At 43.7% G+C, this 18,872-nt stretch overlaps 1 protein-coding gene across 1 annotated transcript in view; it reads right to left on the reverse strand.

Annotated features, from left to right (window-relative positions):
- TRIO (trio Rho guanine nucleotide exchange factor) overlaps positions 1-18,872 on the reverse strand; it is a 2,342,529-nt gene that overhangs the window by 2,136,459 nt on the left and 187,198 nt on the right. Inside the window, 1 exon segment of the mRNA XM_073555735.1 lies at positions 2,682-2,796. Within this exon segment, the coding sequence (XP_073411836.1) occupies positions 2,682-2,796 (115 nt within the window).

Genomic DNA, 18,872 nt, shown 5'->3' on the forward strand with positions numbered 1-18,872 from the left:
TCATTGAGTGAGGGAATGGAAAATGTTATTGGTCTATTAATGGTGGTATTTTACTGGTACTGCTACACGTTCATGTGTATTATCATTATGTGTGTGTCACATAGGTACTGCTACGCTATGTGTAATACAAAGGGTAGCCAGCTCACTGTCTTTAGACGTCCAGCGTGCACGGACAAAGCCCTGACCGGTGGGAGTAGAACAAGTAGAAAGAAAAGTCCAGCTTCTGGTAGAATTTTTTTTTTTTTTCATAAAAATTTCCTTTATTCCAAAAATTATTGGAATTCCATATGCAAACAGTGGGGAGCAGGAGAACACATTGCCATTTTTTTTCTTCCAAAAGCTGCTCTTTTCTTTTTATTTACTGCTACACTATTCTGTGTATTATCTTAAGGGATAAAAGTGTAATGTACATTTATGTAAATGCTATGTATAACTACTGTTATAGTTGTAGGGAAAGTGTAGTACTCTAGTTAGGCCACTAAATGGGGGTGGAGGGCATACTCATCTAGTAAATAGTTAAAGTAGGAGGAGCTAACTGCCATTAAGCTGAGGAACAGCTGAGAATTGAATCAGTTGGGCGGGAGCGCCCTGACAGGGCAGTCAGCTCTGTAATGTTAAAGACACTGGCCCAGCCGTCCAGGGCCTGAGGGCCACAGATGACAACACTGCAGAACACAACAGAGCAGATCACAGCCGCACAGTTCACAGCAACGAAGAACATAGCAGTGCAGATGACTACACTACGGATGCTAGTGAGACAGTTGGCAGCGGTACAGCAGCACAGATCGCTGATTATGAGGCAGCTTTCTACGTCTTTTTGTCTGGGGCGAAACAGACAGGGGAACTCCCAAAAATGGTGAAGCTGGACAGAGAGGATACTGAATGCTGAACAGGATGGGACGTCCCGGAGATATGCTGAAGGAAGACAGTGAGAGCATAGGGAAAGTGATAGAATTGTGCACTGTGGAATCTGAAGTAACCGCTGTAAAGAAAATGGATGTGCTGTGTACAAAAATGAGTAAAGTTGTTATTGTTAAAGTTGAACGGGATTATGACTGTTTGTGCCACATCGTCTGAGGATAATGTGCAGCACATTACAGAAAGCCCTGAGAAGAATGGAGCTGCAGATATGCTGACAGGAAGCTGTCATATCTATGTAAGGGGAGGCCAGGACACCGTTGCCCCGGTGTCCTCGGCCACAACTACAGTCCTGGCCGACCCTTACACTTGGCGTAGTAGGCAGGATGCAGTCCACCCATATGGACACAGCATGTCTAGATGTTGCGGTCAGCAGTCAGTGAACGCTGCCGACAGGGAGCGGTCACTGTGTGTTTTCACACAGCGACAGCTTAACCCCTGGAGCTTTCTTCGGTTTTGCATTTTCGCTTTTCGCTCCCTTCCTTCTCACAGCCATAACTTTTTTATTTTTATGTAAATATGGCTGTATGGGGGCTTATTTTTTGTGGGACAAGATGTACTTTTGAAGAAGACCATTGGTTTTACTATGTTGTGTACTAGAAAACGGGAAAAAAAAAATCCAAGTGCGGTGAAATTGCAAAAAACTGTAATACCACACTTATTTTTTGTTTGGCTTTGTTGCTAGGTTCACTAAATGCTAAAACTGACCTGCCATTGTGATTATCCAGGTCATTACGAGTTCACAGACACCAAACATGTCTAGGTTCTTTTTTTATCTAAGTGGTGAAAAAAAATCCGAAACTTTGCTTAAAAAAAAATTGCGCCATTTTCAGATACCCGTAGCGTCTCCATTTTTTGTGATCTCAGGTGGTGTGAGGGCTTATTTTTTGCGCGCCGAGCTGACAGTTTTAATGATACCATTTTGGTGCAGATACGATCTTTTGCTTGCCAGTTATTGCATCTTAATGCAATGTCGCGACAACCAAAAAAAAGGAAATTTGGCATTTTGAAATTTTTTCTCGCTACGCCATTTAGCGATCAGGTTAATCCTTTTTTATTTATAGAGCGGGCAATTCTGAACGTGGGGATACCATATATGTGTGTTTGCTTTTATTTTTATTGTTTTATTCTTAATGGGGCAAAAGGGGGGTGCTTTGAACTTTTGTATTTTTTTATATTTTTAAACACTTTTTTTTTTAACTTTTGCCACACTTAAATAATCTACATAGGAGACTAGAAGCTTGCAAAACTCGATCAACTCAGTTACATAGAGGCAGATCACCTCTACGTAGCTGAATTACTGACTTGCTATGAGCGCCGACCACTGGGTGGCCCTTACTCATAGCAATCTGGCACTGACAACCATAGAGGTCTCCAGGAGACCTCGGGTTGTCATGCTGACACACTGGAGAGCCATGATCACGTGACACAGGTCACCAGTATGCATATTTTCGGCCTGATGGACGGAAGTGCCATTTAAATGTCTGTCAGCGTTTGACAGCGGCATTTAACTATAGTTAATAGGCAAGGGTGGATCGCGATTCACCCGCGGCTATTGCGGGCACATGTCAGCTGTTCAAAACAGCATGTCATGATGGGGGAACTGACACCTGATCATGATGTGCTACACAGATTTTTGGTCATTAAGAGGTTAAACAAAAAAAATATTAAACATTACATACCTTTATTTATACATTGATTAAGTTTATTTAATGTAAAACCAGAAACTCCCTTTAATGTTAAGTAGAAACATAAGATCATACCTAGGTATGCAGGCAAGATATGATAGAAGCCTTTTAAGATCTTCCTGTCTTATTCTATCATGATTGCTCCGGCCTGGAAAAGTTAAAACTGGACCTCCTCTTTTATCTCTACCACCTGTATAAAAACACAGACTTAAAATGTTTATGTCAAACAAAACAAAAAACATTATGAAAGTTAAACATCAAATCAAAACTGAATTATACATATTAGAAAAATTGTTGCTGTTAATAGGTGTTGTTGCCTAATTTAAATGTTGAATATAATCATACTCATTCCTGCTCTATAAACTTTATAATCACACACAGCTCTGCAGTGAGACCAGTAAGGACAGCAGAATATCTGTCATGCCTTACAAAGTAAAAAACCTTTTCTAAGCTATTATGGGGTACGTTCTTTTTTTACTTAGGTATGTTGCGGCCTTCTTATGATTAGTCAACCACATGCAAGGGAAGATCTTCACGCCTTCAGCATAAAATCTCTGGTAATGGCCCCTTGGACTTAAAGGGAATTTGTCAGCAGGTTTACTATTTTAACCCCTTAACCCCCAAGGGTGGTTTGCATGTTCATGAACGGGCCAATTTTTACAATTCTGACCACTGTCCCTTTATGAGGTAATAACTCTGAAATGCTTCCATGGATCCTGGTGATTCTGACATGGTTTTCTCGTGACATATTGTACTTCATGCTAGTCGTAAAATTTCATTCAAATAACTTGCGTTTATTTGTGAAAAAAAACGGAAATTTGGCAAAAAATTTTAAAATTTCACAATTTTCCAACTTTGAATTTTTATGCCATTAAATCAGAGACACAGCACACAAAAAAACTTAATAAGTAACATTTCCCACATGTTTAACTTTACATCAGCACAATTTTGGAACCAAAATTTTTTTTTGTTAGGAAGTTATAAGGGTTAAAAGTTGACCAGCGATTTCTCATTTTTGCAACACCATTTTATTTTTACGGATCACATCACATTTGAAGCCACTTTGAGGCGTCTATATGATAGAAAATACCCAAAAGTGACACCATTCTAAAAACTGCACCCCTTAAGGCGCTCAAAACCACATTCAAGAAGTTTATTAACCCTTCAGGTGCGTCACAGGAATTTTTTGAATATTTAAAAAAAATGAACATTTAACTTTTTTTCACACAACAAATACTTCAGCTTCAATTTTTTTTATTTTACCAAGGGTAACAGGAGAAATTGGACTGCAAGTTATTGTACGCTGATACCTGATATGTGGGGGGGAACCACTGTTTCAGCGCATGGCAGAGCTCAGAAGGGAAGGAGCGCCGTTTGACTTTTTCAATGCAAAATTGGCTGGAATTCAGATCGGACGCCATGTCACTTTTGGAGAGCCCCTGATGTACCTAAACAGTGGAAACCCCCCACAAATGACCCCATTTTGGAAACTAGACCCCCCAAGGAACTTATCTAGATATGTGGTGAGAACTTTGAACCCACAAGGGCTTCACATAAGTTTATAACGTACAGCGGTACAATTAAAAAATCCTATTTTTTTCCAAAAAATGATCTTTCCACCCCCAATTCTTATTTTTCCAAGGGTAAAAGGTAAAAGTTATTGTGCAATTTGTCCTGAGTACGCTGATACCTCATATGTGGGTGTAAACGACTATTTGGGCGCATGGCAGAGCTCAGAAAAGAAGCAGCGCCATTTGACTTTTTTGGCTGGAATTGAGATCGGACACCATGTCGTGATTGGAAAACCCCTGATGTACCAAAACAGTGGAAACCCCCCACAAATGAAACCATTTTGGAAACTAGACCCCCCAAGGAACTTATCTAGATGTGTGGTGAGCACTTTGAACCCCCCGCCCGTGCTTCACAGAAGTTTATAACGCCCGGGCGTGAAAATAAAAAAATCGTATTTTTTCCACAAACATGATCTTTTAGTCACCAATTTTTTTATTTTCCCAAGGGTAACAGGAGAAATTGGACCCCAAAAGTTGTTGTCCAATTTGTCCTGAGTACGCTGATACCCCATATGTGGGAGAAAACTACTGTATGGGCACACATCGGGGCTCGGAAGGGAAGTAGTGACGTTTTAGAATCCAGACTTTGATGGAATGGTATGCGGGTGTCATGTTGCATTTGGAGAGCTCCTAATGTACCTAAACAGTGGAAACCTCCCCCTAAGGAACTTATCTAGATGTGTGGTGAGCACTTTGAACCCCCAAGTGCTTCACAGAAGTTTATAACGCCCGGGCGTGAAAATAAAAAAATCATTTTTTTCCACAAAAATGATATTTTTGCCCCCAATTTTTTATTTTCCTAAGGGTAACAGGAGAAATTGGACCCCAAAAGTTGTTTTGCAATTTGTCCTGAGTAGGCTGATACCATATATGTGGGGGTAAAATACTGTTTGGGCGCATGGCAGAACTTGGAAGGGAAGGAGCACCATTTGACTTTTTCAACGCAGAATTGGCTAGAATTGAGATCAGACGCATTTGGAGAGCACCTGATGTGCCCAAACAGTGGAAACCCCCCAATCATAACTCCAACCCTAACCCCAACACACCCCTAACCCTAATCTCAGCCCTAACCCTAGCCCCAGCCCTAACCCTAATGGGAAAATGGAAATAAATACATTTTCTTTTAATTTTATTATTTTTCCCTAACTAAGGGGGTGATAACGAGGAGTTGAATTCGCTATTTATAGCGGGTTTTTATGTTTGGCAGCTGTCGCACGCTAAAAGACGCTTTTTATTGTAAAAATAGTTTTTGCATCACCATATTTTGAGAGCTATAATTTTTCCATATTTTGACCCACAGAGTCATGTGAGGTCTTATTTATTGCGGGACGAGTTGACGTTTTTATTGGTATCATTTTCGGGCACGTGACATCTTTTGATCGCTTTTTATTCTGATTTTTGGGACGCAGAATGAACAAAAACCAGTGTTTCATGAATTTCTTTTGGGGGGGTGCGCTTACACCGTTCCGCGTGCGGTAAAATTGATAAAGCGGTTTTATTCTTCGGGTCAGTACGGTTACAGCGATACCTCATTTAGGTCTTTTTTTATGTTTTGGCGCTTTTATGCAATGAAAGCAATTTTATATAAAAAATAATTATTTTTGCATCGCTTTATCCTGCGAGCTATAACTTTTTTAATTTTTTGCTGATGATGCTGTATGGTGGCTCGTTTTTTGCGGGACAAGATGACGTTTTCAGCGGTACCATGGATATTTATATGCGTCTTTTTGATTGCGCGTTATTGCACTTTTTGTTTGGCGGTATGATAATAAATCATTATTTTTTGCTTCGTTTTTTATTTTTATTTTTTTAAGGGGTTCGCTAAAGGGGTTAACTAATGGGACAGTTTTATAGGGCGGGTCGTTACGGACGCGGCGATACCAAATATGTGTACTTTTATTGTTTTTTTTTTTATTTCCAAAAAATGAATTTATTAGGGAATTTTTTTTTTTTTAATTCATTTAGCGATTTTTTTAAAATTCACTTTTTTTTGTAACTTTATTATATTGTCCGTGACCGCCCCTGACAGATTGTACCGGGTGTCAGCTGTGATAGTCAGCTGACACCCGGCCGCGATCAGCTGTGCTGACCATGTGGGCGCCGCTGATCGCTGTGACGTACTATCCTGTCCCTGGGAATTAAGTCTCAGGGCACATGGACGGGATAGTACGTCACATGGCAGTAAGGGGTTAACTTAGAGTAGTATAACATAGGGCACAATACCCTGATTCCAAGGTCGACTCAATTATTAGACTGAGAATTTTAATTTGAAAGCAATCAGCATTTTATTAGCAGGAGATTACCACTATCTGACTACAGCTCACAGTCCAGTCATGATAATCTGTGTAACTTCATCTACACCTATGAGCAGCAAGATCCTTACATTGGAAAGTGAGCACAGGAAAATGGCAGTCAATGATGTTGGTCGGGTTATACAGTTAGGTCCAGAAACACTTGGACAGTGACAAGTGCTAGCATTTTAGTTGCTTACCAAAACATATTCATTATACAATTATATTATCATTATGTGCTTAAAGTGCAGACACTCAGCATTAATTTCACATCTTAAGGATATTCACATCTTAATTGGAGTAAGAATTTAGGAATTACAGCTCTTTAATATTTAGCTGCCACTTTTTAAAGGGAACCTGTCAGAAGGCTTGTGCACAGTAACCGACAGAAAGTGTCAGGTCGGCGGCATTACACTGATTAAAATGATACCTGAGTTGATTATATCTATCTTGTGATTGTTGTTTAATCTTTATTTTCAGTTTTGAGTTAATGAGATTCTCGTGCTCCAGGACCGAACTGTGGGGAGGGGGTCTTTGTGTGGTGCTCTGATTAGATATTCAGCAGTGACCTGCCCCCTAGACCTCAGTGACCTGCCCCCTAGTTTACATAATGAATATATGGACATATTGCAAAAAAATTTTAAAAAGAAAAACCTTCTGCAGGCTGCTTCTGTGCAGGCGTGGCGAGCGCCATTTTAAAATTGATCTTTTTTTATTTATTTTTTTTTTTTAATACTCCTCAGTTTAACCTCAAGCAGATTTATTAACAACACAGTAAACATGCGATTATGCTGCAGTGCAGGTGCCACAGCTGTTTTTTTTTGCAGTGTATACAGATATTCACTATGTAAACTAGGGGGCAAGTCACTGAAGGATTAATGACCTGTCAGCAGGCTGCATTATGAATACCTAAGCAGAGTACCACATGAAAACCCCCCACACCCCCACCCTGAAGCACAAGAATCTCATTAGCTCAAAGCTGAAAATAAAGAATAAGGGTATGTGCACACGTTGCAGATTCTGCTGTGGAATTTAAAGCGCAGATTTTGCTAAATCCGCAGATAAAATGACCTGCGTTTTACCTGCAGATTTACTGCGGATTTTCTGCAGTTTTTATGCGGATTTCCCCTGCGTTTTGAGACCTGCGGATTCCTATAATGGATCAGGTGTCAAAACGCTGCGGTCCTGCACAAAAGAAGTGACATGCTGCAGATTTAAAGCCGCAGAAAATCCGCAGCATGTGCACAGTGGGTTTTTTTTAAATAGGCTAAAATGGTACTGTACATCACTTGCAGATCTGCTGCGGATCCGCATGGCCAAATCCGCTGCGGATCCGCAACAGAATCCGCAACGTGTGCACACACCCTAAATAATCACAGGATGGATTTCATCAACCAAGGTATCATTTTAATCAATATGGCTACTTTCACACATCAGGTTTTCGGCGTCAGGCGCGATCCGGCGTCGTGCCGGAACGCCGGATCCGGCAAATGTTTTGTAAAACCGGATGTGACGGATCCGGTTTTATGCCGGATCCTTCTTGTTCTTGACAGACAAAACCGGATCCGTCTCATCCGGTTCATCCGTTTTTCTATCCGTTTTTCGACGGATTACGCCGGATCCGGTTTTTAAAAACACCCCTTGTGGCCTTCCGAACGGGATTGGCTACTGGAAAACTATATATAGCGGGTTCCTACAGCCCTTCTTTGACAGGTTGTAGAGGAGAAAGTGCAGGTTGGAGAGAAGAGCAAGTTACTGGCGAAGATGGATGTTGTCATTGGAAATATTTTGAAGAATTTGGCGGATTTTATAGCGGAGGCGAATCGTTTGAGGGTGATTGTTCTGGAGAAGGAGAGAGCGAGACAGCAGCGCATCAGGCATCGTAGACGACGTTTGTGGATCCACCCCATCACAGCCAAGAGAATGACGCGTGGGGTCTATTCTACACTCTGCATGGACCTTCGACGAAACCCGGATAAATTTTTTTGGATATGTTCGGATGAAAATGGAGAATTTTGATTACTTGGTGGAGCGCATTGCACACCTCATAAGAAAAGCGGACACCTATTGCCACTTCTCTGTTTCACCCGCAGAGCGTCTGATGGTGACTTTAAGGTAAGCCACATTTATTGGATGTGCTCGCATCAGAGCACACTTTCACTGCAATTTTGTTGATGGTAGTTTGTATCTCCAAGTGTTATAGCTGAGTTTTGGTATGTAATGCTGTGATTTAAAACTAATTGATTGTTTTTTAATTCCCCACAGATTTCTTGCAACTGGAGAATCCCTTTCGTCACTGCATTTCCAGTACAGACTCGGGATTTCCACCATATCTGGAATAGTGAAGTACACATGCCGTGCACTGTGGGACTCCTTAGCTGAAGAGTTTTTACCAGAGCCCACAACAGAGAGGTGGATTGAAATTTCAGAAAAGTTTCAACAGATATGTCAGTTTCCCAACTGCTCGGGCGCTGTGGACGGGAAACATATCCGCATTGTAAAGCCAACCGGATCGGGATCGGAATATTTCAATTACAAGAAATATTTTTCAATTGTCCTCATGGCCATCGCTGACGCGGAATACAAATTTATTGCTGTTGATATTGGGGCCTATGGCCGCTCCAATGACTCTCAAGTTTTCAAACTGTCTGCCATGGGGCGTAAACTGTATGGAAACACCTTCCAGTTCCCACCACCTAGACCGCTGCCGCAAACATCTGGTCCACCTATGCCATTTGTCTGTGTAGGGGATGAAGCCTTCCAGCTGTCAGAACACCTTTTGAAACCGTACTCTAGCAGAGGATTGACAAGAACAAAACGCATTTTTAATTACCGCCTCACAAGAGCAAGAAGAATGGTTGAATGTACCTTTGGTATTCTGACAGCCAAATGGCGGGTCCTATTGACTGCGATCAACCTCAAGACAGAAACTGTGGACGAGGTGATCAAAGCTTGCGTGGTACTCCACAATTTTGTTATCTGCAAGGAACCCATTTCCATTGAGGACACCTCTGAAGAAACCACCTTGCAAGATTACCATGACATTACCACTTGAAGTTCTGTGACGGTTTCAGTAATGAGGGACAATTTTGCACTATACTTTATGTCACCTCAAGGCAGAGTACACTGGCAGGATGACAGAGTGTGAAAGATTTGTGCCCTTAACCAAACTTGTGTACCTTCAGTACCAACAGTATATACCTTTGCCAACCAAAGTTGGCTATCTTGTCATGGTCTCTATTTTTAGCTTTAGGCCACAGGTGTGTACCTGGTTGTGTTTTATGCAAAGTATTTCACCTTTTAACAAAAGTTGTGTACATTGTTAGGAAATCACCAACAATAAACACAACTTTTTAGGTGAAATACTTTGCTTCAAACACAACCAGGAACACAACTGTGGCAAAAAGCTAAAATTTACCCACAGTTATATACCTGGTTTTGAATACCTTTTTACCTTTTAAATACCCTGTATTTAACCTTTTTTTTAAACATATTTCGCCGCAGAAAGAAATGACAGACAACCAGTGTAAACAATAATTTAACTTTTATTTAAAATATTTTTTTTTGTAAACTGTTTTTAAAGTTAAAAAAACTTTTTTAATAAAGGTTTGAAACCAACTGGGCATTTTTATTACAAAACACATCATAAATCTGTGTAGTGTGGGGTGGAAATACTGCTGGAGGGGCTGTGGGACACTTCGACACTGGGAGTGTGGAGAGAGGATTGGGATCGTGGTGGGGAAGGAACAGTTAGAGGTGATGGTGTGGAAAAAGCTACAGAATGGGTGGACATGTGGGAGGCAGAAGAGGTGGTGGGCGGTGGAGTGGAGGGTTGGGCAGGGACAGTAGGAGCAGATGATGTTGATGGCAAGTTGTATGGGGAAGGAGTTTGGTACGGGGAAGGAGTTTGGTACGGGGCAGGTTGCTGGAAGTGGGGAGATGTCTGGTACTGGGGAGGTTGCTGGTACTGGGGAGGTGGATGGTATGTAATAGGAGGGGGAGGATGGAAAGTGGCTGGAGGGGGTGCAGGTGGAGGAACTACTGTGGTGGGAGGAGGTTGGGAGGTAACGTGCTGGAGAGCACCGTGGCATGAATGCATTACATGCATCTGCTGGGTAGGAGATAGCGTTTCCATGCGCTCCACAACAGACCTGAAAAAGGTGTGGTTTGGCGAAGATCTTGCTTCTGAATGCATGGTTTGCAGAAGTGTCTTCACCTCCAGAATGCTGGAGTTGATCTGCTGAAAGCTTGCGGAGATTTGCTCTGACAAGACTTTTAGACAGTTCTGGAAAGATGCATTCAGATGCAAGAACTCTGGCGCATAAGTCTTTTCCTGACCCCTCTGCCGCTGCCGCCCAGTACCCGCAGGTGTACTAGAGGTGGCAGGGGCAGAAGGGTGGGGTAAAGGGAAAGCGATCTCCTCACCAGCAGCTTCATATAATGTAGGCGGCCACGATGCTCCTGTGCTGGTGGATGGGACAGATGGGTCGAATGTGTGGGAAGGCTGGGAAGGTGCAGATGTACCGGGGCGGTCGAAGTGTCCCTCGGTGCCGGTCTCCTCAGGGATCGCCTCAGAAGGGTCCAATGGTGCAGGCTCCCGGGTGCTGCTCACCGTGCTGTGGAATAAAGAGAAAAAAAAACAATTAAAATAGTGACATGGTATGGCCCTGGCTAAAAAAAAAAAAGTTACATCTAAAAAATTTTTTGGTCACATGTGGTGTGTAATATTTACCTTCTGGTGACCATTGTATCCCGGAGGAACGACAGGGCTCGTGCGTACTTGTACTTGCTCCTGCGTCCTCCAGATCCACTCGGGGCCCGCATCTCTTTATTGAACTCCTTCTTGAAACGATCCCTCACAGACCGCCACCGCTTCACAATTCTCTCCCCTGAAACGAGAAAGGACAAAGTGGTTAGTATACAACATCAGTGTTTCCCAAACTCCAGTCCTCATGGTCCCCAGGGGTCATGTTTTCAGGATTTCCAAAGTAAATAGAAATCCTGAACACATGATCCGTGGGGACCACGAGGACTGGAGTTCGGGAAACACTGGTTTAAATCAAGCAACCGGTACTGTATATACTTACGCTCTTTAATCTGGGCCCGAGCATCGAGGTCCTCCCAGCGGTCCACAAGGAGCGAACAGATTTCCTCCCAGAGTCGTCGGGTAACGATAAGGTCAGCGTGGCGGCGGTCAGCCATATTCCAGAGCGGCTCCCTTTTTCTGACGAGATCGATGAGGTGGTCCACATCGATTCCTCCATCCTCACCGTCAGAGTCGGGAGCACGCTGTGAAGGCTGTTAAAGAAAAAGACAAAAATAACATAATTAGCCTCCACAAAAGAAATGAAATAAAAAGTGCAAAAAAACAAAGCAAAAATATTTATACTTACACGCTGGTGACCGCCGCGTTGCTGTCGCCGACGACCCTGGGAGGCACTGCGAGGACCTCTTGGCCGAGCACCAGATTGGGAAGACTAGAGAAGAAAACAAAAAATGTTATGTCTTTGGATGTAGGCATTTGTTTGCTGTGTGTGGTCTGCAGAACATTGTTTTCTATGTGTTGTGTGTAGTGTGATGTTGTGTTTCTACGTTTGATGCCAAAATCTTACCAATTGTGAGCCCACTCCAGGTGTCTGTCCACCCCTTCCTTCTTCTTCTGGGAGCTCCTCTTCATCTTGTGATTCCTGTTTTGAAATATAAGGCAATGAATAGACATATATTACAGAGATGATGGATTTTGGAAATAAAAACTTACCGTCAAACGCTGACGATGCGAGGGACGGCTCCCAGAAGAAGATGTGCTGTCTTCCTGCTGGCTAGACTCCATGGCTGTGGGTGGTGTTCCTGCTGCTGCCATTGCTGCTGCTGCTGCATCTCTTGGGCGGCTGTTGAATAAAGAGAAACAAAGGGCCAATGAATATCTTGATATTCCATGGCCCTAGTTTGGAGGAATGGGGGATTTGATAATTACCGTCTCTCATCTGCTGCTGGACTCCCCTCCCGTTGTTCAGCATGCTGCTCCATTTGGGGTGGTGCAGATGGTGCTGCTGCAGATGTCTCCTGCCTTCTCCTGCTCCTGGTTCTTGGCTTGGGTGGCATGTTGGGTGTGGCTGAGGGTCCCACTGTCTTGCTTTTATATATGTCTAGTGGGCAGAGCTACTGAGCATGCTCAGACCAAAAAAAACGGATCCGGCTATCGCCGGATCAGGCGCATTGCGGCGCTCATAGGCTTTCATTGTGTGAAAAAGCCGGACACGCCGGATCCGGCGTGTCCGGCTTTTTCGCCGGAGACAAAAGACGTTACAGTAGCCGTTTTTTTTCTGACGCCGGATCGCGACACATTGCCGGATCCGGCGAAAACCGGATGAAACGCATGGCCATCCGGCTCGATCCGGCTCTAATGCAAGTCAATGGGGGGGAAACCGGATCCGGCATTGCATTTCGCCGGATCCGGTTTTTGTCAAAAGCGCCGGATCGCGCCTGACGGCGAAAACCTGATGTGTGAAAGAGGCCTATAACGGCACCAACCTGATACTGTCTGTAGGTTTCTATGAACTATCCTGCAGACAGATTTCCTTTACAGGAATCAAAAGTAATTGGAATACTTCCTGGATAATCCATTATCAGTTAAGCAAGCAAAAGGTCTGGATTCCAGGTGCTTTTGCATTTTGAAGCTGTGGTCAAAGGAAAATAAACCTTCATTTGGCTGAATTTGGGATCAGAAGGTCACAACGTTTATTAGCCCGCAGGGCCTCTTTAAAATCTGTTTGTCCTTTATCTTGAATTTGACTGAATTATGGGCTCTCTCTCTTCTGGCTGTGAACTTAGAGCTTGAATTCTCAGCTGTGGCACCTTGTGACCACTCCCTTCCATTATATAAATCCACTGCTAGCTTCATTCCTTCTGGTTATAGTTCAGCTATACTGAATTCGCTGGATAAGCTAAGGTGTTTGCTCCTGTCGGAGAAGCTGTGGTGTGTTATTTTTTGTGTGTCTTTCCCCACTGTTTATTGTACCTTGCTTATGTTGTCTTATTGTATTGGTGGGACTAGTGTCACGCTAGCTTGCACACTAGACAAGGTAAGTTCAGAGTCAATGAAAGCTTAGGCATGTAATCGCGCAAATGGGGGGGGGGGGGGCATGACCTATCCATGGAGAATAGGTAGTGCAGGAATCAGACTCAGGTTTATGTTAGGAGGTGACTCCTCTCCCTCCTCCTCCCCATCGCCAGGGTTTCCTTGTACATCATCCCTGGCATTGCGCAGCATGCTTGGGAGGTGACACATGGACATGCATGGCTTTTAATGGCACTGGGTCACTAAGTGTCTATTGATGATGTGATTGAAGACAGAAATAGCCAGATGAAATCTGAAATGTACAGGGCTATTCTTTCTGCTCAGATTCAACCAAATGCAGCAAGGCTGATTGCTTCTTGGATCATTGTCCATATGTAATAAAAAGCACCATCCATACTGCAAAAGCAAATAAGAAGTTTAAGGCAACAAAGAGAAATATTCTGCAATGACCGAGTCAATCACGATTTATCAACTCTATTGAGCATGCATTTCACATGTTTAAGGCAGCTTTCACACATCCGTTTTTCGCCGTCAGACGCGATCCGGCTATTTTTAGTAAAACCGGATCTGGCGAAATGCAATGCCGGATCTGATTTTCCCCCATTGACTTGTATTAGCGCCGGATGGCCATGCGTTTCGTCCGGTTTTTACCGGATCCGGCAATATATCTCCATCCGACGTCTGGAAAAAACGGCAACTGTAACGTTTTTTGTCTCCGGTGAAAAAGCCGGAAGCGCTGGATCCGGCGCTTCCGTTTTTTTCCCACACAATGAAAGTCTATGAGCGCCGCAATGCACCGGATCCGGCCAAAGCCGGATCCGGTGGCTGGATCCATTTTTTTTTTTTGGTCTGCGCATGCTCAGTAGCCCTGCCCACAGCAAACATATATAAACCATGACAGTGGGACCCTCAACCACAGTCAACATGCCAGCCAAAAGAGGAGCCAGCCGCAGGACAAGGCAGGAGAGTACTGCACCACCAGCACCACCCCAAATGGAGTCAAGGGACCTTGCTGAACAGGCAGAGGAGAGTCCACTAGCAGACGAAAGACGGTAATTATCACATCCCCCCCTTCCTCAAAAATTTAACCAATTTTTTGTCTTTCAGCCAGGGCCATGGAATATCAATATATTCATTGGCCCTTTGTTTCTCTTTATTCCCGAGCAGAAGCCACCCTATAGAAGCAGCAGCACGAGCAGCAGCAACAGGAACGGAGTCTGGCAGGCAGCAGGACACCACATCATCTTCTTCTGGGAGCCCTCCCTCGCATCGTCAGCGTTTAACGGTAATTTTTTATTTCCACAATCCATCATCTCTGGAATATATGTCTATTCATTGGCTTTTATTTCAAAACAGGAATCACCAGCTGAAGGAGGAGGAGCGCCGAGAGATGGCTGCTCTGGCATGAGGCTCCTGAGTTTTTTAGTTTTTTACCCCGTTTAATTGTTAATTCTCCCTTTGGTTCACGCACCATTGCGTAGCTACAGGATTCGGCAGAGCTGGGAGTAGTGTGGAGACTGCGATCAGCTGGGACCGGTGTCTTTCTGTCCTCGTGGAGCTCCGTGCCTGGATTCAGCTGGGAGAGAGTGAAGCTGCTGGCTGCCTGCCTTGTACCCATTTCCAGCATGCAGATGATCCCAGGATAGGAAACCTGGTGGAGTGTGCGGTGCTGGAGTTGTTCTGGAGATCTTGTGGTCCACATGGAGCTGTAGGGCTACAGGATTCGGCAGAGCTGGGAGTAGTGTGGAGACTGCGACCAGCTGGGACCGGTGTCTTTCTGTCCTCGTGGAGCTCCGTGCCTGGTTTCAGCTGGGAGAGAGTGAAGCTGCTGGCTGCCTGCTTTGTACCCATTTCCAGCATGCAGATGATCCCGGGATAGGAAAGCTGGTGGAGTGTGCGGTGCTGGAGATGTTCTGGAGATCTTGTGATCCAGGTGGAGCTGAAAGGGTGAGCTGGGCAGGTTTGGACTGACTGTTGGCGTGTCCCCTGATGTCCCTGTCTTGTTGCACCCATGCCCTCCCCCCCAGCAGTGCTGGGAGCACCCTTTATGGAAAGTTGTACATTTAACTCTGCTAAGCTGTGACTGTTCAGTCTTTATAGCTACAAGCTGAGTGTAATCATGGCCACTGCACTCTGTAAACCTACTCTTATGATTTCAAGGGACGATTTATTATTCTGGAATCATCCGCAATTTCTCATGGACTCCCCTTCTTGGAGCATGATTGCTAATTCAACAATTGAGTACATAAAATCCATTACTTCTGTGAAACCTGTGGAGGTGTACTGCAAGAGAGGTAGGAGAGGAGGCGTCCTGGCACGCCTTCGGAGGAGAGGGTTCAGAACAGCTCTTCTTTCACTCCACTTGGCTAATGTCCGTTCCTTATCTAACAAAATGGAGGAACTGAACTTACTTTGTAACATGAGATCTGATATGGCCAATTCAGCTGCTCTTTGTTTTACTGAGACCTGGTTGAATGACACCATCCCTGATTGTAGTCTGGATCTACCTGGTTTTGTTATCTACAGAGCTGACCGTGATTGTGTAGCTTCAGGTAAACAAAGGGGGGGTGGGGTATGTCTCTACATCAACACTAGCTGGTGCTGTGATGTTAACATACTGGGAAAAGGTTGCTCTCCAGATCTAGAGTACCTTGCACTCAATTGTAGACCATTTTACGCTCCAAGAGAGTTTTCATCTATGGTTCTGGTTGCAGTATATATTCCCCCTCAAGCATCTGTTAAAGCTGCTATTGGTGAATTAGCTTGCAAAATATCAGAATGGGAGAAAGGATCTCCTGAAGCATTTGTGATCGTAATGGGGGACTTTAACAAAGGAAAACTCAACCTGGATCTCCCCAAATTTACTCAACATATAAACTGCTTCACGAGAGAGAACAATACGCTTGATCACTGCTATACTGTCTTAAAAGGGGCCTACAGGGCAGTGAGGAGAGCAGCAGTGGGCTTTTCAGATCATTGTCTAATTCATTTAATTCCAGCCTACAGGCAAAGGTTGAAAACATCCAAACCTACAGTTTATACAAAGAAGACATGGTCTGAGGAGGCAAAATTGCAACTGCAAGCATGCTTTGAATGCACGGACTGGGAGGTATTCCAGGAAACATGCTCGGGTCTGGATGAATGGGTTGATGCAGTGTCCTCATATATCCGTTTTTGTGAAGACACGTTTATTCCATCCAAATCTGTCCACTTTCGGGGAAACAACAAGCCGTGGTTTACAAATAAAGTCAGGTTGATCCGTAAGAGAAAAGAGGAGGCTTATAAAGCAGGCAATATTACTGAATTCAAGAAACTTAGGAACTCGCTATCTAAAGAGATCAAGTTAGCCAAACACGAGTATGCAAAGATTCTGGAGGAAAGGTTCTCATCAAAAGATACTAGATCTGCATGGAGAGGATTAAGAGAGGTCACCAATTATAAAAGCCACCCCACTATAGTGAACCCCAGCAGAAGTCTGGCAGCAGAGTTAAATGAATTCTACTGCAGATTTGAGGCAAGCTCTACACACAGTGGCTATTCATCTCTAAGCTCCTCAGTCTGTTCATATAAAGATCATTCATTGTGCAACACCCAAGTAGTGATCTCCGAGGCAGAGGTGATACGCATCCTGAAGGGACTTAAGGTCAAAAAGGCACCTGGCCCTGATGGTGTATCTCCAATGTGTCTGAAAGTATGTGCTACCCAGCTTGCCCCTATACTGACAAATATATACAATGTGTCACTGAAAGAGTGCGTTGTACCTCAGTGTTGGAAAAATTCCACAATTATCCCTGTCCCCAAGAAAGTGGGATCCTCTGAGTTGAACGACTATAGACCAGTAGCACTCACATCTGTAGCTATGAAAGTCTTCGAAAGAATTATGATGTCCCACCTGATAAAATTCACGCAGAAGCTATGGGACCCGCTTCAGTTTGCCTATAAGGAGAATCGTTCGGCAAACGACACTGTCAATCTGGCACTGAAGTACATTTTGGATCATACAGATGAACAGCACTCATATGTCCGGATTCTTTTCATGGACTTTAGCTCAGTGTTCAATACCATTGATCCGAATTTACTTCATAAGAAAATGGTAGCTCTTGGAGTCCCTCTCAACTTATGCTTGTGGATTTATAACTTCCTGACAGCCAGGATACAGAGTGTAAAAGTTGGACCATTCACTTCGGACACCTTGGTCACAAACATCGGGGCACCTCAGGGGTGTGTTTTGTCCCCGTTACTGTTTTCTCTCTATACGAATGATTGCATCTCTTCAGCAGACTCAGTAAAAATCTTGAAATTTGCCGATGATATGACACTGATTGGTCTCATCAGGGGAAATGCTGAAGACTTGTATCGGAGTGAGGTGGAAAGAATATGTGACTGGTGTAAAGCCAATAATCTTGTACTCAACACTAAAAAAACTGCTGAGATGGTTGTGGATTTTAGGAAAGATCAACATGAGATACTTCCAATCTACATCCATGACGAAGTGGTTCTTAGGGTCACAGAGACCAAATTCCTTGGTGTTATCATCTCTCATGATCTTAAATGGGGGAAAAACGTGGATGCTGTTATAAGAAAAGCACAACAGAGGATGTTCTTCCTGCGTCAGCTGAAAAGATATGGTTTGTCTAAGAATCTGCTGATCTTATTCTTTAATGCTGTCATCAGATCTGTGATTTGTTCCTCTCTGATAGTCTGGTATGGGGGAGCCACTGCGCATGACAAACTCCGCTTACAAAGGACTTTCAGAACAGCAGAGAGAATTATAGGCTCCCCCCTGCCTAAAATCCAGGATCTTTATGATAAGAGTATTCGATCCCACGCATTGAAAATTTCATCCGATCCCTCTCACCCGGGACACTCCTCATTCCAACTACTCCCTTCAGGACGTCGCTTCAGAGTCCCCAAATGCAGCACCAACCGCCATATGAACAGCTTCTATCCACTCTCTGTTCAACAATTAAATCGTCATGTGTAGACTATATACTGTATCTGTCTTGTTAGATGTTACTTGTTGTATCTGTTGTTATATATTATGTTGCCTCTTTGCCACAAAGAATTCCTTGTATATATGTAATATGTACTTGGCGATAATAAATTTGATTGATTGATTGATTGATTGAAGAGGATCTCCCAGAAGAAGAACGAAGGGGTGGACAAATACCTGGAGTGGGCTCGCAATTGGTAAGTTTCCTGCATCAAACGCAGAAACACTACATTACACTACACATGTAGTGTAGTGTACACACACTACACATGTACACAACACATAGAAAACAATTTAGTGCACACATCACACAGCAAACACATATGCCAACAT

The sequence above is a fragment of the Dendrobates tinctorius genome, unplaced genomic scaffold (genome assembly GCF_039654945.1).
Source record: "Dendrobates tinctorius isolate UK_male_01 unplaced genomic scaffold, ASM3965494v1 ptg000229l, whole genome shotgun sequence".
In the NCBI taxonomy this organism is placed as follows: Eukaryota; Metazoa; Chordata; class Amphibia; order Anura; family Dendrobatidae; genus Dendrobates; species Dendrobates tinctorius.